The sequence below is a fragment of the Thermobia domestica genome, chromosome 15, assembly GCF_964235325.1.
Source record: "Thermobia domestica chromosome 15, izTheDome1.hap1.1, whole genome shotgun sequence".
Taxonomy (NCBI): domain Eukaryota; kingdom Metazoa; phylum Arthropoda; class Insecta; order Zygentoma; family Lepismatidae; genus Thermobia; species Thermobia domestica.
Window position 1 is genome coordinate 7429250 of NC_137468.1, and position 24793 is coordinate 7454042.

The following is a 24793-nucleotide window of genomic DNA, read 5'->3' on the forward strand; positions in this document are numbered from 1 at the left end:
GTTACCACAAAATTTGAGACATTTGAAATGTCGCTTATACTTGCCCCCCCCCTTGGCAACCACAACATGGGCGCCCTTGGTCTCTTACTCTGCGAAAAGAACGTAGAATGAAAATATTTGAGAATAAAATCTTTACACGAATATTCGGAATCAAGACAAGCGGGAATGGAGAATGGCGGAAACTTCATAACGAGGAATTATATAATTTATATCGTTTACCAAACATTGTTAGAGTCATGAAGTCTAGGAGGCGCAAGGTGGGCAGGTCGTGTAGCCAGGATGGAAGCAAGTAGAAACTCTTTCAAAGACTTAACTGGAAGTCCAATCGGAAAATGTCCATCAGAAAGACCTAGGCCCAGATGAGAGGACAATACTAAGATCGATCTTGGAGAAATAGGAATACAAAGTAAAAACTGGATCCAGTTGGGTAAGGACAAAAGTCAATGGAGAGCTTTTGTGAACGCGGTATTGAACCTGCGGATTCCATATGCTATAAAGTTATCAGTGTTCAAGTAATTAACACAATAATTATGCTTAATTTGTTATTATTCTAACAATTATAATAATTTCTCCAACAATTCGTCATTCAAGTACTTATTCCAACAAGTACCTATTTTTTTTTATTCAAGTAAATATTCCAATAGTTATTCAAGTAATTGTTTGAGCCATTATACAGTAGACTATCGACTACGCGGCATCCATTCCTTCTGAATACTTTTAAAGAAAATCCCCATAATAAAGTGAGATTGCTTTTTGCTTGGGAGAAGCGGTCATCTATTAAGAACGTTCTCAAACAGAAAAAACTATAAGTTTTGATTTTTTTTTTTAATTCTTAGGCCTATCTTTTCATACTTGTATAATAATTTATCAATGAAGATTAATGTAAATTCCTTAAAAAAAAAAAAAGAATTAGGCCTTCGTTTTGCGTTAATGAAATGAAACATCTCAGTTTAACGCCCTTAAGGCTAAGGAAGATGTTGATTAAGACAGTTGAACGATTATGAAAAAACTGTTTGAATGAGAAAGCGAGAGAAAACGGGCGTACGCCAGGAAAACCCACGGATACAATGTTGTCCATACATTGGCCTGGGATCGAACCAGGGAACCCCACGCACCAGAGATAACCGCTCTACCACTGAACCACCGTGCCCCCCGTTTAGCGTTAATATTGTATTTCAAAATTGTATGTTTATACAGCGTACTTCATTTTATGTTTCTTGCAATTAAGTTAGACATCATAAATTTTATCTTAAGACGTATACAATATTTTTTTCTTTGACTTCCTTTTCCTCTAATAAATTTTTAAAACATATACTGGCCTAAGCAAATATGAACAAGAGTCCGTTTCGGTGTAAATGGTGTGTTTTTAATGTGTGAGTAGGCCAGAAAGTGCGAATTATAGAACACCAGCTTTTTTGTTATCCGACCTACGATTCCACACATTATCCGGATAGTCGGTAGTCTACTGTAATTATTTGTTATTCAAGTAACTATTGCAATAATTATTCAAATTATCATTCCAACAATTATTCATTATTCAAGTTATCATTCCAACAATTATTCGTTATTCAAGTAACTATTGCAATGATTATTCGTTATTCAAGTAACTATTGCAATTTTTATTCGTTATTCAAGTTATTATTCCAACAATTATTCGTTATTCAAGTAACTATTGCAATAATTATTTGTTATTCAAGTTATCATTCCAACAATTTATTCGTTATTCAAGTAACTATTGCGATAATTTTTCGTTATTCAAATTATCATTCCAACAATTATTCGTTATTCAAGTAACTATTGCAATAATTATTCGTTATTCATGTTATCATTCCAACAATTATTCGTTATTCATATAACTATTGTAATAATTATTCGTTACTCAAATTATCATTCCAACAATTATTCGTTATTCAAGTAACTATTGCAATAATTATTCGTTATTCGAGTTATCACTCCAACAATTATTTGATATTCAAGTAACTACTGCAATAATTTTTCGTTATTCAAGTTATCATTCCAACAATTTATTCGTTATTCATATAACTATTGTAATAATTATTCGTTATTCAAGTTATTATTCCAACAATTATTCGTTATTCAAGTAACTATTGCAATAATTATTTGTTATTCAAGTTATCATTCCAACAATTTATTCGTTATTCAAGTAACTATTGCAATAATTATTCGTTATTCAAGTTATCATTCCAACAATTTATTCGTTATTCATATAACTATTGTAATAATTATTCATTATTCAAGTTATCATTCCAACAATTTATTCGTTATTCAAGTAACTATTGCGATAATTTTTCGTTATTCAAATTATCATTCCAACAATTATTCGTTATTCAAGTAACTATTGCAATAATTATTCGTTATTCATGTTATCATTCCAACAATTATTCGTTATTCATATAACTATTGTAATAATTATTCGTTACTCAAATTATCATTCCAACAATTATTCGTTATTCAAGTAACTATTGCAATAATTATTCGTTATTCGAGTTATCATTCCAACAATTATTTGATATTCAAGTAACTACTGCAATAATTTTTCGTTATTCAAGTTATCATTCCAACAATTTATTCGTTATTCATATAACTATTGTAATAATTATTCGTTATTCAAGTTATTATTCCAACAATTATTCGTTATTCAAGTAACTATTGCAATAATTATTTGTTATTCAAGTTATCATTCCAACAATTTATTCGTTATTCAAGTAACTATTGCAATAATTATTCGTTATTCAAGTTATCATTCCAACAATTTATTCGTTATTCATATAACTATTGTAATAATTATTCATTATTCAAGTTATCATTCCAACAATTTATTCGTTATTCAAGTAACTATTGCGATAATTTTTCGTTATTCAAATTATCATTTCAACAATTATTCGTTATTCAAGTAACTATTGCAATAATTATTCGTTATTCATGTTATCATTCCAACAATTATTCGTTATTCATATAACTATTGTAATAATTATTCGTTACTCAAATTATCATTCCAACAATTATTCGTTATTCAAGTAACTATTGCAATAATTATTCGTTATTCGAGTTATCATTCCAACAATTATTTGATATTCAAGTAACTACTGCAATAATTTTTCGTTATTCAAGTTATCATTCCAACAATTGTTCGTTAATTACTCCAACAACTTTAGGTTATTCAAGTAATTACTCCATAAATTATCACTATTCTAGTATTTGTTCTAACAATTCTTCATTATTCAAGGAATTACTCCAACAATTGTTCATTAAACACATGCTTAGTTAGTTTGTTACTTATTTATGAATCAGAGCGTGATTTTAATTATAGTCTGTGATTAAAATTAATAATTTATAAAGCAGAATTGATACACCATATTTAATCGATTTAATTGGAACATTTAGTTTCAAAAGCAAGGAATTGAGTAGTTGAAGGGATGATGATTTTAATATAAGGAACCAGAGCGCAATTTTAAACTTGGATTAAGTATGTACATTTTATTGTAGGAAAAATAGAAAATAGCTATTTTTATCCTGTTAGTCACAATTTGAAAATGACATTTTCCATGTGTGTGTAATAATGAAACGTGTTTGTAACAGTTGTTCTGTCACGTAAAAAACATTTCCTTTATGCACAAGAAACAGTTTGATCATTAGTTGATTGATCAAGCAGAGGTTAACGTCCCCATACCTCACATGCAGTGATGTTATACGAGATTTGAAATATTTGTTAAAGTGGAATTCGAACCAATATTCGGGTTTGTATCCGAAGCTAGTAACTCTTACTGGGAACTGAACCCTGGATCAACGTTCGTTGGTTACTTCACCATGGAGGCTATGACGATGAGTACATTAGAGTTGGGAGAATCGACTTCGAATCCCACGTTCAAGTCTCAAATAACCTCACTGCTGAACGGGACACTAAATTCAAATCCAATCTAAGGAACGGTTTCGATATTGCATGTTCAGTTGTAATTTTGCTCTTTTAATAGAATGTTCCGTGTCGGGTTCTATCTAGAATTAGGATTAGCAATTAGATTTCTGGGGTTTTCGGCATCTGTGGCTACGTTAGATTGTCACACACATGAGGAATGACGTCTCTCTGCAATCATACTACCCAGGAAATTGGGGAAGGAAGCAAACGGGCTGGAACCATTATACGATGTACCATTCCGGCATTTGCCTGGCGTATATAAGGCAAAACCACGAAAAACCGCTCAGGATGGAAAAGATTTTTATAGATTTGAGACCGAGTGTCCTCACGAAAAATGGAGTACCTTTTGTCCTAACTTGTTTCTCAGAGTAATTTTTGTCAATTATTGATATAGAAGTTATGTAATATTCATAATAAATAATATTAAAATTATCTTGTATGTAGAACATCCAATCAATATGCAATCCCCACAAGAAAGTTTGGAGTATTTTTTAATGGTTCGACTTCGATGCGTTTATTTCTTATTGTTGGCCTCATGGCTAGCGTGAAATTTGTGCTCAAAGTCCCGAGTTCGATTCCCAGTCCAAAAGTATCCGAAGATCACTTTAAACACTAGGTTTCGTCTCTTATATAGCGTTGGTGTACCAAGGGCGTAATTAATTATAATTATAAGACAATTAATGTTCACAGTTTAAACTTTACTGTATTATCTGTAAAAGTAATACCAATTTAATTGGTAAAATGTTTTAGTATATTAACAGGTAGCAGTGTCACGTGTATACCACGTGAAGAAGTTTGGTTTCCATAGTGTGATATTTTCTCAATTAATATTGAAGCCGAAAGTAGTAGTTGCTTTCTACCACTTCCGGTTTTAGTAGAGTGGTTAGAGTGCAGATGGAATATAGGGTTGGAACGCTTAATTGATTGCAGAAAACAGCTTCTCTAACTATATTACCGTTTTCACTCTACAACAATTAATGTTAAAACCGGAAGTGGTTGATTTTAGCCATTTTCGGTTTTAATAGAGGATTCCGCCTGTTCTTAGAGCATTAAATCGAGTCCAATAAATCTCTGCTCCCTCTCTTTCATCGTTTTTACTGTATATCGATCAGTATTGAAACCGGAAGTATTAGTCGATTTATACCACTTCCGGATTTAGTAGAGAGTTAAGAATGGAAATTAAATCTATTCTTAGGACCCTAAATCGATTGTAGGAAACAGCTTCTCGCTATCTATTACAGCGTTTGCTCTATAGTGAACAACGTAATGACCGGAAATGATTGATTTCTACCACTTCCGGTTTGAATATGATCTGCACAAACAAAAGTTGATGGTGATTCATTAGGCAGTTCTTGAGATTTTATTTCTCCTGGACAGATTTAAATCAGTTAGGGAAAACCAAACTCCTTCATAAATGGAGACATCTTTCTAATTAAATTAACTCTTTCATTTGAAGTCCCACAATCACGCCATTTAGGCTAACGGAATTTGATGATTAATGTACGTAAATGATTATGAAAAGAATCCGAGGAATCAAAAATGTGGGAGAAAACGGGAAAATCTCGAGGAAAAACCCACGGACTGGATGTTGTTCACTTCAAACACACACGGCGTGTAATCAGATGTGATTGTGAAACTTGAAAACAATCTTTTTATTTATTTATTTATTTTTTACTTTTTATTAGTACTATTTGTTAATTTTCTTTAAAACAAACACACTTTTAAAGATTTTATTGGATCAGAAAAAGATCCATTATACACGTATTTCAATCAAAAATTTTCTTGTGCTGGAGAACTACATATAATGTAGCCAAACCCAAACTATCACTTAACTCAGTATGATGTGTATTCCATAGAAAATACGAAAATTCGATTTAGGGGATGTTCAAAAATTTTGTTGCCCCTGATCCAAAACTAATTATTGGTCAAGATCCAATCTTTTGATGCAGTTTTTGAATCATTCATAAAATTCTTGGCCAAGAACGAAATCTTTTGATCCATTTTTTATTATTCCTAAAATTCTTGTTTCATTTTATTTTTCAAATGTGTTATGAAAAAACTTGAAAAATCTGAACTTTTGTTCGAGCTTCTGAATTTAACACTTGTGTACTGTTTGCATGTGTTTAACAGTGAAGCTGCTTGTATACGAAAAAGCTTATATTGATCTTATAAATCAAACAAGAGATCTATCTTTAAAAATATGTAAATATATAATAAAAAGAAGTGAATATTACCCAGTCACTCGACTTATATCGCTTTCCAAAATTTCTTTAATTTATGGCGACGAGAAATGAGTTAAAATAGAGATTGCAAGATTTGAAGATATAGTTGAACCATTGTAAATTTAAGGAAATGAGTTAAATTAAGGTTGCTAAATTTAAGGACACGGTTGTACCATTGTAAATTAGAGGAAATGAGTTAAATTAAGGTCGCAAGATTTAAGGACACGGTTGAACCATTGTAAATTTAAGAAAATGAGTTAAATTAAGGTTGCTAAATTTAAGGACACGGTTGAACCATTGCAAATGAAAGGAAATTAATCAAATTAAGTTTGCAAGATTTGAGGACACGGTTAAACCATTGTAAATTAAAGGAAATGAGTTAAATTAAGGTTGCTAAATTTAAGGACACGGTTGAACCATTTCAAATGAAAGGAAATGAATCAAATTAAGGTTGCAAGGTTTAAGAACACGATTGAATCATTGAAAATTAACGAAAAGCATGCTTTAAAAATACTGAGGTTGATTCAAAGTGACTATTTATAATGAAATAACAAATAAACGCATCCAACATATGTATCATTGAAAGCACGCTCGTTTGTTTCCTGATGATTGCTTAATTTTCTGCACGACTACCTTGACTGATAATGCAATTTGTTGTTTGTGTTCTACTTTTCTAAGATAACAACAAACTATATGCAGTTTTTCTTTACATGTTATTATAACTGAAACAATAATAAAGTTGCGATTGTCTACTGTTGCATTGATAAATAGCAATGCTATATGATCAGCTCTGAGAGTGATATCATCCCAGCTTGAAGCAGATGTTAAACAAGCCATCAAAACATACCGTTATCAACCTTGGAAGTTTTCTAAGTATATTGTTATTTTATGCACACGTGTGGTCGAATAGTTGGTAGCAGGGATATAATTCCCCATGAGAATGTTTGCAAGGACATGATTTTCCGTTGAAAACGGTACAATTAAACTAAATATTGGTAAATTTGAAGTAGAAAGGAACATTTCTGGGGACAGCACGGTAAATTTGGGGGCAGAAAGGAACAGTTTTAGGGGCAGAATGATAAATTTGGGAGGAGAAAGGAACATTTGTGGGGGCAAAATGATAAATTTAGAACAGAAAGTAAAATTTCTAGGGGCAGAATGGTAAATTTGGAGGGAGAAATGTACATTTTCTGGGGATAGAATGATAAATTTGGGAGGAAAAAGGAATATTTATGGAGGCAGAATGGTAAATTTAGGTGAAGAGAGGAACATTTTTGAGAGCAGGATAGTAAAATTGGGAGGAGAAAGAAACATTTCTGGGGGCAAAATAGCAAATTTTGGGGGGGAGAAAGGTACATTTCTGGGGGCAGAAAGGTACATACTAGGGGCAGAATTGCAAATTTAGGGGCGAAAAGGAACGTACTTGGAGGCAGAATGGTAAATTTAGGGGCAGAAAGGAACATATCTGGAGGGAGAATGGTAAATTTGAATACATAAAGGAATATTTCTGGGGACAGAGTGGTAAATATGGGGACAGAAAGGAACATTTCTAGTGGCAGAATGGTAAATTTGGGAGGAGAAATTTTAATTTTTATTACGGGCTGCCATGCTCTCAAGTATGGTTCTTATTTTGTGCGTTATAAAATTTGGACACCATTGGTCTAATTTATTCATTAAAATCGAAAAAAACTGAGCATCATACGAAATATCCTTAAAAATCATGCGTAATTTCAACCATGTCCTTCGGTATACTCGCTGGTGTGTCACGCAGTCCCCTAAGGTGTGCCGTGAATTTTTTTTTTTTTTTTTTTTTTTTTAGAATTTAAAAATCATGAAGAATTTAATAATAATTAATTAAAATCGTGTCAAACTGTACCAGTCAACATCTACAGTGGTAGCAATAATGCTTAGTGCTATATAGTCATTATAAAAAAACTAATTGGTATCACGTATAATACATAATATTAAGAATAATAATAATAATAATAATAATAATAATAATATCAAATAATTGTGTCGTGATGTCTTAAGATGTGTCGTCAGTCAAAAAAGGTTGAGAACCACTAGTCTAGGATATAACTTTTTGGTTGTTTATTAACCAACTTTCCTCTCTTGCCTTCCATTCGTGTATTCGCACCTATGTGAACGCAAATAAACGTACTGAGGACACCATAATATACCACTATAAAAGAAAAGTAGATAATCTTAAATAAAGCTTTGTTAACAGCTTTAACTGATAAGCCTTCTCGCAAAGGTTAAAGTCAGACTAAATTACTAAATTCTTATAAACATTATTCAGCCTGCGATGATTTCAATGTTTCACTAAACCATGTACTGTTTATATTAGGGCGTAACCCACTATGATAAAACAGAGACATTTTAAACCAATTATTTCACCGAAAAAGCAAACTTGACATGAGGAGGAAAATGATAAAAGAAGAACTGTGAAATAAATAATGAAATACTCAATTAAATAACGAAATATTATGCGAATAAACAGCGAAATACCCATTCGAATAACGAAAAATTGTGCATAAATAATGAAATATCCATTCGAATAACGAAAAAATATGCATAAATAAAGAAATTCTCATTCGAATAACGAAAAATTGTGCATAAATAATAAATATGCATACGAATAACTAAACATTGTGCATAAATAATGAAATATGAATTTGAGTAACGAAAAATTGTGCACAAATAATGAAATACCCATTCGAATAACGAAAACTGGTTTACAAATAATGCAATATACATTCAAATAACGAAAAATTGTGCATAAATAATGAAATATCCATTCGAATAACGAAAATTTGTGCATAAATAATAAATATGCATACGAATAACGAAAACTTGTGCATAAATAATGAAATATGAATTTGAGTAACGAAAAATTGTGCCCAAAGAATGAAATATCCATTCGAATGAGAAAAACGATGTACAAATAATACAGTATACATTCAAATAACGAAAAATTGTGCATAAATAATGAAATAATCATTCGAGTAACGAAAAATTGTGCGAATAAAATAATCATTCAAGTAAGAAACAACCATTAGTGCAATTATAAAGACTGACGAATCTTATAACAGCGCAGAACATGAATGACGCTATTTTAACGACAATTTAATCAAATAAAAGATAAAAGTCCAAAAGAATACGGATATTGCATGTGACCAGTTGAGTTCGTCGCTCAAAAGGAAAATGTAGACACCTATCATTTATTACATTTTGCAACTTCCTTACCAGCAACTTCCGTGTTATTCAAGAGATTGCGAAAAAAGAAAAAAAAAAAAAAAACTTTGTGTACACAGTTTACATGGAAACTACACAAGTTAAATGGGTAAATATTAGTTGAATTTTAGGAATCATTTGGAAGCTGAAAACTCAACATCGTAAGTTTATGTACACTCATGTCCAAAATTATTGTCACATGTCTATAAATATATTGTTGTACGAATATAATTTGATAACGAATTCACCCTGTAGTTCTTATGATGTTAGTAAGTGTATAATCGGCAATGTATGTGGCAAATTTCATGCCAAAAGAGTAGTAAATAAGAACAATAAAACGAAAATAAAACTTTCTTCTCCATTTAGCAAGATTGTGTTTTGCTATTCTAATTTTGGTATTTATAATTCTTTTCCTATGAAATTTACCACAAATATACATTTCTCGATTATACACATAGTAACAGTATTAAAAGTACCCTGCAAAATCATTATCAAATTATATTCTTACAAGAAGACAGTCATAGATATGCGACAATCATTTTGGACATGAGTGTACCTATAGTGTGATTACTACCTTATTTCCTACACAGTTAATGAATGTTATATTTGTAATATTTCTTGTCCTGTGTGATCAAGTAACTAATACACATGCTTTCTTTAGGTGTAGTATCGGGTTCGATCATCGGTGGGGGTACAAATCTTCGTACATAAACACAAGTACTGATTCGTATTGAATTCTAAATAGAGGTCTTGTTTTAAATAGCTTCGGTAAATTGGAGTTTCGCGTCCCTTTCAGTGAAAATGGAAATGAAACTATAATAAAATGTTTAGTTTAACGGCACACGAATATGTCCTTTAGGCTAAGGGAGACGGTGATTAAAACAAGCGAATAGTGATGCAAGTATTGGTGGAATGAGAAAGTGAGGCAAAACGGGAGTACTCCGAAAAAAATACACGGGCACGATGTTGTCCACCAGGCCGGGATCGAACCAGGGATCCATACAGTAGAGGTAAGAAATCTAGCACTGAGCTACCGTGTCCCCACCCCGGATTCCACGTCAATCAGTAGGCCCAGGGCTTTTGGCGTGGGAGACCCGGGTTCGATTCCCAGTGGGAGCTCATGTGGTTCGGATTCCACGTTAATCAGCAGGCCCACGTCTCATATAGCCTCACTGCTGAAAGGGACGCTAAACTCAAAATCAAGTCAAGTCTGTATGAGATTGGAACTATAGCTTAACACGGAATCGAATCAGGTCTCCCGCACCGAAGATCCTACGCTAACCATATAACCAGAAAGTAAGTCTCTTTTATATTGTATTCATGCTACAAAGGACATTAAACTGAAAGCAATCTCTTTCATATTGCTTGAAGAAAACCAACATGGCTGCCTAAGAAAATGAAATCTTTCAGTTTTACGTCCTACGATTATGCCGTGAAGACTAAACGAGACGGTGATGTTGAGGACGAATAAAATGATGGAATGAGGAAAGGAGTAAAAACGGGAGAACCTCGAGAACCCCCCCCCACACACACGCGATTGTCCACCACAAAGCCCACTTGGCGCGGGCGGGAATCGAACCAGCGATTCAACGCACCAGAATTAGTGAACGCCTCTACCACTGAGCCACCGCGGCCTCTTGCGGTTGCCTACAAAGCAAAAGTGTGTCTGATTTCAAAAAGCTGTAGTGAGACTCATGCCTTGTCTCAGAAAGTAGCCCGTTTCTATAGAATGTCTCAGCTCGAAAATGCTACCTCATCACATCACGCAATCCTAAGGAAAGAAATCTCTTTGTTTTGTGCTGTTCAGTAAAGCTAAGTAACAATAATCACATATGTTATCAGGGCCGGATTTAGCATTTTGGCGCCCCTAGGCCCAATAATTTTTTCCGCCCCCTAGTCTGGTTAAAGTTACTTTCCTAAAAAAATCTTTATTAAAAAATTATATCAGGCCTATATGTTAATTGCTTAAACACCACTCCACGATGCAATTTTATCATTGCAAGTTTTTTGAGGAATTTACTTGGTACTGGGCTTAACAAAATACCGTTAATGTATTAACAAAAGATTGGTGAACTTTACCAACAATTATTTGTTCCAATGAACTTCAAAATCAGAATGCTTTATTAGCCTGATTTTTTAAAATCAATTCAAAAAAATATGTTAAGTTAGGGCTATTTATTTTTATTTCTAGATATTTTTTTTATTTTTTTCTCTCGGCCGTGCGCCCCCTGGGAGCTTGCGCCCATAGGCCCGGGCCTATTGGAAAATCCGGCCCTGTATGTTATTTATCTACAGGGCTAAATTCTCAGTAGAGAAATACATCTCAGTAGCTGAAGAATTTGTGGTGATTATTTGTACTTCTATATTTCAAAAATAAATAAATAAACAAATCTGATTTTTAAAAAAATAAATCTACAATAATATTAGTGTTGGTCGCAAGAGAAGAAATTTATCGTCTCAGCTCGAAAACGCGATGGAAAGTATCCTTTTAAAATTCGAGACGAGACGCGAAACATTACAATTCTCGTCTGTTTTGAGACGAGACCAGGAATTTCCCGTAGGTGCTAGTCACTGCTTAACCTAAGTGTTAGGTTTCAAATACTGTTTTTAGTGTTACATAATTCATAGTATTAAAAAATATGTATTGGCAAAGCAGTGGCGTATTTAGGGGGGGCTTCCGGGCTTAAGCCCCTCCCGAACTCTTTCTTACTATTGTAAAGTATATGAAATATCTTGCAGAATTTTCACATTTTCAGGCAAATCTTCCCCCCCCCCGAAAGCTAGCAAAGCCCCCACCCCGAAACAAAATCGTAAATACGCCACTATGGTAAAGTGATTTACAAACACAATGAAGAGCTTTTAACGACGTTTAAAAACAGAAAAATCATTACACAATATACTCCAGTAATAAGTATAGTTCAGATCTTATATCACTTCCTTCTTGTACAGTCCGCAGCACAAAACCTGCAACATGAGTGTTTAAGTTTATAGTGAAACTACGCCTAACAGCACACGGAATCAGCGTAACGTCTAAGCGCCACGAATCACACAGGAGAAACCTCAGCGTCCTCCCCTGCACACTTATTTTGAAGCAAAATACTTCGTCGTTTCACAATAAACTTGGATGCTCATGTTGCAGGTTTTTTGCTGCGGACTGTACCTTTCGTGATGCGAAAGGATTCTGACATCTAAATGAATAATAATAATAATAATAATAATAATAATAATAATAATAATAATAATAATAATAATAATAATAATAATAATAATAAAAACTGCGAGCTACAAAATTCTCCCCTTTCGGACATATATCCGATCGTGGTGAACGTGGGTGGTATTAAGAATTTTCTAGTACTACTTTTATTCCCTGTCTATTTGAAAGTTCCCCGCAGAAAAATCTGGAAAATGGGAGAAAACGGGAGAGTCTAGATTAGCTCGGATTAAACCAAGAACCCTTTGAATATGAGTTGAGCGCTCTAACATAAACGCACCGTACTTCTCGATAAAATTTATTTACTCATTCATTTCGTATTAGCTAAGGCCAAAGCGCTCAAACTCACGAGAGACATGTACTACCTAAGTAATTTTTCAGCTGTACGCATACACGTATATTTTACACACACACAGAGCTCCCTCTTGGCTAAGCTGTTAGCGTACGCGCCTTTGGCGTGGGAGACCCGGGTTCGATTCCCGGCTGGAGCTCATGTGGTTCGGATTCCACGTTAATCAGTAGGTCCGCGTCTCACATAGCCTCGCTGCTGCTGAACGGGACACTAAACTAAAATCACCTCACCTCTACATACACACACACACACACACACACATATATATATATATATATATATATATATATATATATATATATATATATCATATTTGATATATATATATATATCAAATGACTATCTACTAGAGAGATGGTCATTTTAATTTAAGGTCGCTTGGGATGAGATTTACCTACTAATTTATTATGAGTGCTCACTCGGGCTCTGGTTTTCTATCCTTAATGGGCTCGAACTTAGAGATCTTTTTGGGATTCGGGCTCACTACCCTCAGTAGCGATCAGGCTTGCGGTCAGCTATTGACAGTGAGCCCGGTTCAGCTCAAGTCCCGGACTCATGAATGCTGGGGTCGTGAGTTTGGATCTCTATTTTACGAGCTATCTGAAGGGAACAAAACAATGATCGTTGATGAGGTTCTGGGCTTATTTTCACGAGCAAAACAATGGTGCTTCTACTTTTCACAGAACTCAAGCTTTCATACTTGAATAGCTAATATCTGTGATTCTAGGTTCGATTCCCGGGAGATACTTGAGTTAAATTAAATTCCACAATAGGTTTGGATCCAATGTTTTTTTTTTTTTTTTTTTGTAAACAATAAGCTTTAACTTATATATATTATGAGAAGAGAGGGGGCGTAAAGCTCCCCAAACAAGTAAATCTCTGTTATTTCAGTACCCTATACAATCCATGCGATCCTAAACAGGGCCGTGCCGTGGGAGGCGAGCGGGGCGACGGCCCCGGGCGCCGAAGTAAGAGGGGCGAAAATTCGGGAGAAAAAAGGAAAAAAGATACGAAAAATTGTTTGGAATATATGTATGGGGGCGCCGTCGTATACTCTCGCCCCGGGCGCTGATTTTCCACGGCACGGCCCTAATCCTAAATGTGGTAGGGGTTTATTCAATGTTATTACTCACTGAATGAAATGAAAAGAGTATATATAGAAACAAGACATGAAGAAAAGGCATGTAGTACATAGAGTAAATTCTCGAATATTTAAATCTGTTAAGAACGAAATTATGTTTATGATATGTACGTAAGTACAATAATTCTTGCTATGCATATAACTTCAACAGCATCAGCTCTTTTTCAATGCCAAACGTAACAATTATTATAGTATATGACGCAAACTCTCACAGTCGTGGCCTATTTGCTTACGCATGAATAGAACACAAAGAAAAATGACAATATGTAAAGAATAAACACTTAGGAACATGGTAGTATGCGTAGATTCACATCAGATGATTTTTTCTAGATATTATGTGAAGCATTGTTTAAATTTAACGGATATTCAACGAACTTCTAAAGTTCGTTACTGAATTATCTATGTCTGTCCGTGTGTGTGTGTTATTTGCGGTTTTTTTTAAGGTTTGAAACCTCCATTCGATAGAGCACCAAAACCTATCTGAGAAAGTGATGGAATTTTTCGCGTCACTTTTACCGTTCCCGAGATATTGGCTAAAAAATGGCCGATTTCAGAAGATTTAAGGAGCCATATCTCGGGAATGGTAAGTTAGAGAGAGATTCTATTGATGTTGATTAATACCTAAAAAGATGGTGAACATTTTGGTACCAAATAGTAACCAGTGGCCACAGTTCAACTGGTCACTGGTTTGGCCAGTGCCCACCAGTTAATATCAATACCAAAATGTTTACTATTCTCTTAGATATTAACACCAATATCATCTCTCTATGACTTATCGTTCCCGAGATATTGGCCAAAAAATAGTTCCGATTATGGGAGATTTAAGGATCCATATCTCAGGAACCGTAAGTCATAGAGAGATGATGCTTTGTGAATTTTTGGGAGAAACAGAAGATGCGGATAAAAAGATTTACTTGTACATGTAGAAACAATCACAGTTTTCCTTCCCGCTCCATCTCTCCATTCTTTTAAAGTTCGTTCTGGCAATTCTATTGGAGCACTCTGAACTGGTTTATACAGGGTGGCCCAAAACTAGGTATACACCACTGTACTGATCAAGTATAACATTCTAGTTTATGTATTTATTTGCTTCGGCAATACGGAACTTAAGGTAAAAGAAAAAAGGCATTAAAAAGAAATAATAAACTACGTATATCTGATGGATAGGAATAAGAGATTATAAAAAATGCAATGAACTGATCAGTACGGTACTGTATACCTACTTTTCGGCCATTCTGTATTCTGTTCAAAAGTAAGTTCAGTGTATTAACACAGGGTGGTAATACTTTTCGCTTACGAATTTCCAGTTAAGAGACAAACAAAACTAGCAAAATCTGATTAATGCTTTCAGAAAATTGTTTATCAATATAATTAAGAAAGATATGTGATGTCACAAGAGTAGTTGACATATTAGTCAATAGTAATGAATTTCGAGTTTGATTTTACGTTTTATGTTCTCATGTAAAGTCTAGGTTATGTAGGACAGGACCTACTATTAACATAGTCTCCGAACCATGAACGGGGTTCACAGATCACCATGCAAGGTCAACTGTAACAGAACAGGCCGTTCCTTATCACATTATCTCGCCTGCAAGAGCTAGATTACAGCACCAAGCTACCGGTCCTCAGCCTAACAAATTTCGAATATTCAGTGTTATCAATTCTTTACAAAATTGAAGGGTGCTGTTATCCCTCTCCACAAGCAGGCCCGTAGTCAGAACACTAAGACAAGGAGAGGGCTGATTTGACTTCACTTTCCGCAACAACAAACAACTCAAAATTTTTGAGAGTGACTGGAGATGGTCGCAGGGGGGCTAACCCCCGGGTCACCCGAATCTAGAGGTTTGCCCTCAAGGTTTCGTAAAATGAAAATGAAATGAAACCTTTCAGTTTAACGTCCCAGGGAGAAAAGGATTAGGGAATTAGATTTCTGGGCTTTCTGAATCTGTAGCCATGTTAGCCTATCACGTACGAGGAATGACGTCCCTCGGTGATCACACTATCCGAGCAAAAAGAGGAAGAAAGGAGCGGGAAAGGAAGCGGCCTGGGACCTGTATATTAGGTACAGTCCGCAGCAAAAAAACCTACAACATGAGCATGTAAGTTTATTGTGAAACTACGCCTAACAGCCCAGGAAATCACGTCTAAGAGGCAGAAATCACGACAGAACCTCGGCGTCCTCCCCCTGTACACTTATTTTGGAGCAAAAGACTTCGTCGTTTCACAATAAACTTACATTCTCATGTTGCAGGGTTTTTTTTCTGCGGACTGTACTATCCCAGCATTTGCCTGGTGTGAATGAGGAAAACCTCGCCCAAGATGCCTCACCTGATAAAGCTTTTACACTTTTTGACTGAGTGTCCCTACCAGAAATCGAACCCGGGACACCTCGCAACAAAGACTTTAACGTTCAACGATTATGCTCTTTAGGCTAAAGGAGATGAGTGATCAAGGCAACTGAATGATGATGGAGGAATTGGGGGAATGAGATTGTGGGAGGAAACGGGAGTACTTCGAGAAAATCCACGGACACGATGTGGTCCATTACAAACTTACTTGGCCGGGAATCGAACTAGAAACTCCGTATATCAGAGGTATGCACGCTACCACTGATCCACCCCCGTTCCCAAGGTTCCTGTTTCCATAAAAGCAGTATCTTCTTTTAAACTCTCTCAAGGTTCTGAGCTACAGTACAACCTCTCTTGGTGGATACTTGATTTTAAAGTATTGTACTTGAAGAAGCATTTACTTACACTATACGTTTAGTTACTAACAGGCTTAACTATACCATTTCTCCCCCATCCTACAATTTCATTGACATCATTCCCCCTGTTTCTTTTCTTGTGTGCACCTCTGTCTGCCAAAGGACTGTCATCTTAATCTTTCCTAATTTCCTTTTGTTTTAAGCCATTCTCCCAAATTTTTCAACTTTGTCTATCTCTCTGGATCAAATTTTCTAATCAATTCTGTATTTTTTTAAATCGATTTACCAAAAATTCCTTTATATATTCACTGTCTGTTCGTGTATCCGTCCGGAAGAGAAAAAACCTCAAGAGCTATTCGATGGATCAACATCAATTTTGGCTAGGATGTACAGTAAAGTGTCCAAATCATAATTTAGTTCCCCGTGTATTCTTGTAGGAGTAATCATGAATATCATCCTTGGTTGGTAGATCACCAGCAGTACTGTTCAGATTAGCGGGTTAGTACAATGCCCAGGATGCAAAATACTAATATTTAACTAAATGATTTTCTACTCGACAACTAGTTTGTATTTCAAATACTCATTCATGTTACCAAATATTTTTGAGTAGGAGGGTCAATTTTCACGATGTGTACACCTGTAACAAAACAAACTCTTTCACGTGGTGTACACGTGACGCTGCTACTTGTTCCTTTTTTATTAGAAATTTTGAGCTGTAATGGCACAGTCGGTAAGGTATTTTTTAAAAATTACCAACTGGGCGCCCGGATTCAATCCCCGGTGAGGACGGGATTAATTTTCTCGTATTACTCTCATTTTAATGCGGCTCATGGATTTACCCAGTTACTGTAAAATGGATACCCGGGAAAATTTGCTGAGATAAAAGCAAACTTGAGCGTAATATTGACTACATCACTTCCATATGTGACTAGGTATCATATTTATTGGAGCCTTACTGGATACAGTCCTTGAACGTTATTATGTTGTTCTCCCGAGTGGGCAGTATTCTTTTATTCTTTCGAAGCATGATATAAAAAGTAATAAAGCATATTGACTGGGTGGAAGAAAAGCTACTGACAAGGAAATGGTCCCAACCTCACGCGTCCGAATTGGACGAAATTTCGTATAGATACTAACTTGAGGTCGGTGAATAACGTGGAAATAGTCATTGGATTCGCTTTTCCGTACTTTACGAGATATACGGGGCGATGCAAACAAAATGCAACATAAGACAACTATGTAATCCGAGTCCAGCAAGTAATTGTAACCAGAGATGTTGATCCTTCGTATATCATCCGTTATGACTTATGACTGTCGGCGGAGATTAAGGTTTCATTTGGATTAGCCTGTCGTATGAATCTGGTGTTCGTGAGTAACAGAGAGACTTGCTATATTTGAATCGTGTATGCAGAATGAGTCTGACATGCACAACAAGCGACATTGAGAAGGAAGGCGCGTCGTGCCGCAAGCGAACATGTCAGTTGGGATGTTTCTTTTGCCAAACTTGGTCTATTACTGTTTACTTTACAATCGCTGGAACCCAGTTTCCGTTCTAATGTTGACCTTCCAAGGTGCTACTGCAATTGGTAAACGGTGCGATGTCAAAGACATGTGTCCTCAAAAACTCGTACTTCTTTCCAGGATCTCAACATCGAACAGTGTTTCTCCTTTCATTTCCTTTCATTCCAAAATCTCCCATTTACTCAACGAGAGATTTCCCTGCGACGCCATTGCGTTCCTCCTTATAGCCATGAGATTCCGCATATTCATTTTGGTATTCACGTGTGGGTTTTCAGCGTTCTATACCGGTGAATTACATAATGCTTCTATGTTATTATACTTTTTCATCACCCTGTATATTTAGCAAAGTATTGAAAAGCTAATTGAATGACTATTCCCACGTTATTCACCGATCTCAAATTAGTGTCCATACGAAATTTCGTCCAATTCGGACGTGTGAGGTTGGGACCATTTCCTTGTAAGTAAGAGTTACCTAAAGTTGAACAGAAAAGAGAATTGGTTAAGAAACTTTAAAAAACGTTTATTTTCGTTTTTAAGGAACCGCCGAGGCTAAGGGAGAGAGTGATGATGAGATGAATGATAATAGTAGAATGACGAAGGTGACAGGAAACGGAGTGCTTCGAGAACCTCCCCCTCACACGCACAACTTTTGTCCATTACAAAGCCCACTTGGTTGGAGCTGGGATCGAACCAGGGAACCCTCCTACCAGAGGCGCGTGTGGTCTATCACTGAACCATTGCAGCCCCAGTGATTTTAAGGTTCTTCAATTATGTCGTTCAGGCAATTCCGGATCTCCCAACTGGAAATGAGAAGGTACACCATCTTGCATAAAAATGAAGTCATTCAATTTTTGAAGTTGGGGAATAACTAGTTTTCTATTACATCAAGGTATTATAATACGGTTACACTTTCTTACGCAAAATAGAAAGGTGCGTAAACTTTGCTTGCAAAAATGGCACGAAACAAATTTTATTACTATTGTCTCTATTTTATTACAGAAACCAACAGTTCTTGGTAGTAGTGGCTTTAATCTTTGGACTTCCCTGTATTCAGTGATGAATGCAATGGGTTTCTGTCTTATACAGATTGTATGAAATAAATCGTTGAAATTTGCTCGTTCTTTCTGAAACACTAAAGATTATGTATTCACTTATCTATCAGAAGATATTATTAATGCTATTTTTAGATTGTCTTCTACAAATTTTCGAACCAATTAGATTACATTTGAATAAGAATTTTGCACAGAGGATTTCCAAAATTTGAACAATACATCTGAGCGTCTGTAGTTTAGTTATTATCATCTAATGTTGGATATGTACAGTCACGAAAGAAAGTATTTTTCAGTTGACAAAATTTATTTTGCTAATAACTCAATAAATTAGCCTATTAGAGTATCGATTTTGCAAGTTATTAAACTATAACTATTCTAAGTATATAACAAAAAGATCCAAACTGATTAATTTGTTCCCGAGTTATTGGCAAAAGACAATTTCTCAACTGTCAAATACTTTTTTTCCCGTGTGTACTGTAGATGTCTATTATATAGAAAAACCTCATCTTTTCATTTATATAAATATTTCAGGTCAATACATGAAATATTCATATAAATGAAAAGAAGAGATTGGAAATAGATTTCTGAGCATCAGTAGTTTCTACCTCGAACTGAGTTTTTATCATCTCACTTTGATTGAAATACGACTTCTAAGATGTAGGGGGGGGGGGACACGATGGCTCAGTGGTGGAACGCTTATCTCTGGTTCCTGGTGTCCCCGGTTCGATCCCCGGCCAAGTAATCTTCTGGCGGACAACATCGTCCTCGTGGGTTTTCTCGGGTACTCCAGTTTATTCTGCTTTCTCATTCCACCAACTCTGCCATCATCATTCACTTAGACTTACTCTCAAGGGCGCCGATCCTGGGGGCCGAGGGGGCCCGGGGCCCTCCAAAGCTCATGTGGGCCCCCTCATATTGTATTTATGAATATACGATATTTGGCATAATTTGAATGCAATTTGTCTTAAAATCCTCATATATCCCTTCTGCATTTGGATGCCCCCCCCCCCCACCAAATTTACAGAGAAATCGGCGCCCTTGCTTACTCTAATCATTGTCTCCTTTAGCCTAAAGGTCATAATCAAGGAAATTTAAACTCAAATATTTCATTTTCCTAAGGTAGGTAGAGGTTTCAAAATTAATACGAAAAATATAATATGTTAAGAGACTTTCAAGTTAGAAACCGGAAACTTTCTACATGAGCTCTTTAACCCTTTAATGGGCAAGCATTGATAGCATTACCACTAAAATATTTAGTTTGCTTTTATGGTTGAATTATGTCTTCCTGATCATAATTTCGTAATTTTTAAAATACATTTCAGGATGTTTATTTCAAAGCAACATTGTCATAAAATGAGTCTTATGTGTAGCTACTGAGGAGCATTTCCCTATTATGGTAAAATATCATAAGAATATTCTCAGTAATTACCAAAAGTTTCGTTGAAATATTTTTCCTACAGATCAAGAAACCACAAATAAAAAAAAAAAAATAAATAACAAAAAAAGAACTTTCGCGGAACGTAGGAGATAAAGCTTCTACAATACTAAATTTGACTGTCCTCTGTTGACGAAAATTAGAAGTACCTAAAGAAGTTATATTTCGTGTGGATAACGTAATAGAATACGATGTTGCTTGAGGGCAACACTGCGCAATAATACATCCAGTGCTTCTAAAGCGTAGTAATTTTTATAGTATTTTAATTTCCCATTTTCTATTCGTTAAATGGCGAAAATAAAGAAACAGTTAAACCTTTTAAAATATACTTTTAACCATAGTCATCAGCGAGTCACTTTTGGGGGGGGGGGGAAGGAGGGATCTAAGCGAAATGTGGTAGGCAAGTAACATATCGTTCAAGAAATAAAAATCGCTATATTTGGTGTCCGGGCTCGGACAGGAACAGACTCATCTTGACAACAGAAGCTGTGTGTGTTCCACAGTTTTCCACGCCTGAAGCTTCTGAGTTCGGTTGATCTGTTTCTTAATTTTACTATCAAATTTACCAAATAAAATTCACCTGAATCTATGTAGCTGTCATATTACGTATAATCAGAATTCTTACCAAAACAATTAAGATATTCTTGTGGTAAAGCAAATAATTAGAAATTGTGTGGACTTATTAAACACAGGGAGTTACCGAACAATCTAAAAAGTAAACTGAAGATTACGAGGGTTCGGCAATTTTTCTTAAAAGAAGATTATATTTCTCTTCCTGATGACCACAGCAATGAAATTTAACGCAGTTTTATTATCTTTACCAACAAGAATTTTAGGAATGATCCAAAAACAATGGATCAAAAGATTGCGATCTTGGCCAACAATTAGTTTTTGGATCAGGTGCTACAAAATTTTTGAACGGCCCCTAAATCGAGATTTCATAGCATATCATACTGAGTTAAGTGATAGTTTGGGTTTGACCACATTATATGTAGTTCTCCCGGTATAAGGCCTATAAGAACATTTTTGATTGAGGGCCGCGGTGGCTCAGTGGTAGAGCGTTCACCTCTGGTGCTTGGGGTCCCGGGTTCGATCCCAGCCCCCGCCAAGTGAATTTTGTGGTGGACAAACACCGTGTGCGTGGGTTTTCTCGGGGTTCTCCCACTTTCTTCATTCCACCATTTTATTCATTACTCATCATCACCGTCTCCTTTAGCCTAACCGGCATAACCGTGGGACGTAAAACTTAAAGATTTATTTTTGATTGAAATACTTTGGGTCTTTTGATACATTTTTGGATCAGGAGCCATAAAATTTTTGAACGCCCCCTAAATCGAGTTTTCATATTTTCTACGGAAAAAGCACATCATACTGAGTTAAGTGATAGTTTGGGTTTGACTACACTATATATAGTTCTCCAGATATATAGTTTTGTTGAAATATATTGGATCTTTTGATCGAAAAACAAATTAACCTCCTCAAATAACCGAGAAAGATGGAATGTGTACCATATGGTACGTCATTTTGGTCAATGAAACAATAACTTAATTATTGTACTATGCCAAAAATGTATAATACAATAATATTTTACTTTTAAATGCATTGAAAACGAGAGACAGCACCATTTATTGAACATATTTAAGGCAAAACTTAACGTGTATAAACAACTGTATGATTTGACAGACGCCATGTTGAAATTTTACGGTTCAATAACAAAAAACAAATGACACTCGATTCGTCAAGGTATTCCTTTATTTTTTTCTTTTAAAAAAAGAAAATTGCCGTGTCATTTACATGCAGAGGAGTATTATTCACACTCGGAAGAAAGATGTTATATAATGAGATAGAAAACCATTTTGCTACAATTGCAGAATTCAAGAAGAAATACCTATCCGCTTAAGTTTGTAATTTACAATGTCATATTTTTTTAAGAACTTCAATCAGCCCTTGACGCATTACATGAAAATATGACATGTTTTTCTCTTCACATCAAATGAATTCTCAGTCAAGGCAACTGCATTATCAGACACTATTCTAAAACGGAAGTTGTATGATACGGAACTATACATAGTGAACGTTGATAATTTATATATATTTATGTAACGATATACAACAACACAAAGCACGAGATCATACATTATTCATAATCAAAGATTGAGCTAAAGACTTATTGTTTTTTCGTAAAATCAAACGCGAAAGGCGCCTCGGAAGTAGGGAATACAACTGTTCGCTGCTATCGTATCGATTAGGCTTAAAGAGAAACTGTGGTTTGTAGCAGAACACACACAACTTTGGTAGGTCAACAGCGTGATAAAACTGATTGTATTGATTCGGGAAACAAAACCAGCTGCCCAAATCCAGATGTTATGCCACTCAGCGGTGTATGATATTTATGAAATTATAAACTTGGCAAATATAGGTAGATTGATCTAACTCCATCAACGCACCAAAAGAGGAATGTTTTATTTCTCTAAAATACTTAAGTGATTTATCGGCTTCAAGACTATAGCATGATAAACTTTAAGGGAATCTATTTGAATCGTGAAAATAATTTGACAGTGACAGTATTTATAATTAAACATAAGTTTTACAAATGGTATTCTTTGCGTGATTCGTTTACAAGCAGAAATGAGGATTATTTAAAAATCAAAATTCCAAACAGAATACTTACCAACATTGCCGTCTGCTAGGCAAGTGTCAAACCATAAGGTGGCCGCTAACAGGTAGAGAATCCACCAAAAAATCATAGCGGCTTCCTTCTGGATTAAGAACTCACATTATTTTACTCCATACTGAACGCAAAGAGCAGAATCTTTTTTAAAGAAATAAAATAAAAACTTTCGCGCCCCCACAAAAACTCCCCCCTTTCCAATAGATGATGTTACGATGTGTTTCTTTCACTTGAAGGGGAAAAAAATTGGCTAGCAGACTACATTCACACTAGCTTCCGATAGGAGTTCGACTGAAACGAGCAACACCTACATGCGACTGGCGGGCGATCCCATTTCTATGTCAAAGAGCTTGCGAACGAGTTTCTACGTCAGCACAGGTAGTTGGCAAAAGGATGCTTGAGCGCGGGAAGATACTAGCAGTAAAAAGTTAAAGCAGAAAACAAGCATTCCGTTTAAATTGTTTCGACATGAAAAAGAGTGAATGAATGAAACACATAGTCACAGGAAGCAACCTTTCATCCGTATTTGCGTTTCGTGTTTTTTTTGACAAGTTAGTAAAAATTGAAATGACAAGTAAAACCGTGGATTTTTACATATGTACGATGACCACTATTGATATTTTGAACATAATAATAATAATAATAATAATAATAATAATAATAATAATAATAATAATAATAATAATAATAATAATAATAATAATAATAATAATAATAATAATCGGTAATTTGTCATTGAAAATTGATTTATTGTTTTTCGAAATATTCTCCTTTATGATCAATACACTTTTGCATTAGTTCGTACCATTTGTTGAAGCCTTTTTTTAAAATCTTCTTGAAACACCTCCATAATACGGTTTTTGAACGCATCAACGGTTCCTTCCGCCGACGAAAATCGTTGTCCACACAATTTATTCTTGACACTCGGGGACAAGAAGAGGTCATTGGGTGCCAAATCCGGACTGTACGGCAGATGACCCATCAATTCGATTTTTTGAGTGCTCAAATAGTTGGTTGTTAGACGAAATGTGTGAGAGCTCGCATTGTCTTGATGAAGAATGATCCGACAGCGCTTTTTTGTTTTCCGTATTTGACCTCCGGCAAACAAATTATTGTGTACCATTCAGAGTTGACCGTTCTACGTTCCTCTAAATGCACAGTTGCCACATGACCAGTTTTCCGATCATTTGTTTCGATGAAAGTGTCATTTTTTCGAGTTTTTATATTATAAGATCGAGTACTTATATTTCACACTAATCGTATTATCTTATTTATAATACAAACAGATGTCAATCTGTGAGTAACGGTAGTTTCTA

At 35.1% G+C, this 24793-nt stretch overlaps 1 protein-coding gene across 2 annotated transcripts in view; it reads right to left on the reverse strand.

The window, feature by feature from the left end:
* Nucleotides 1-23793, reverse strand: part of IA-2 (tyrosine phosphatase IA-2) — a 775584-nt gene extending 751791 nt beyond the window's left edge. For both annotated transcript variants that reach the window (XM_081741273.1, XM_081741272.1), the window contains exon 1: nucleotides 23478-23793. In XM_081741273.1, the coding sequence (XP_081597399.1) occupies nucleotides 23478-23553 (76 nt within the window). In that variant the 5' untranslated portion in view covers nucleotides 23554-23793. The remainder of the gene's footprint in view (nucleotides 1-23477) is intronic.
* Between the last annotated feature and the right edge of the window lie 1000 nt (nucleotides 23794-24793).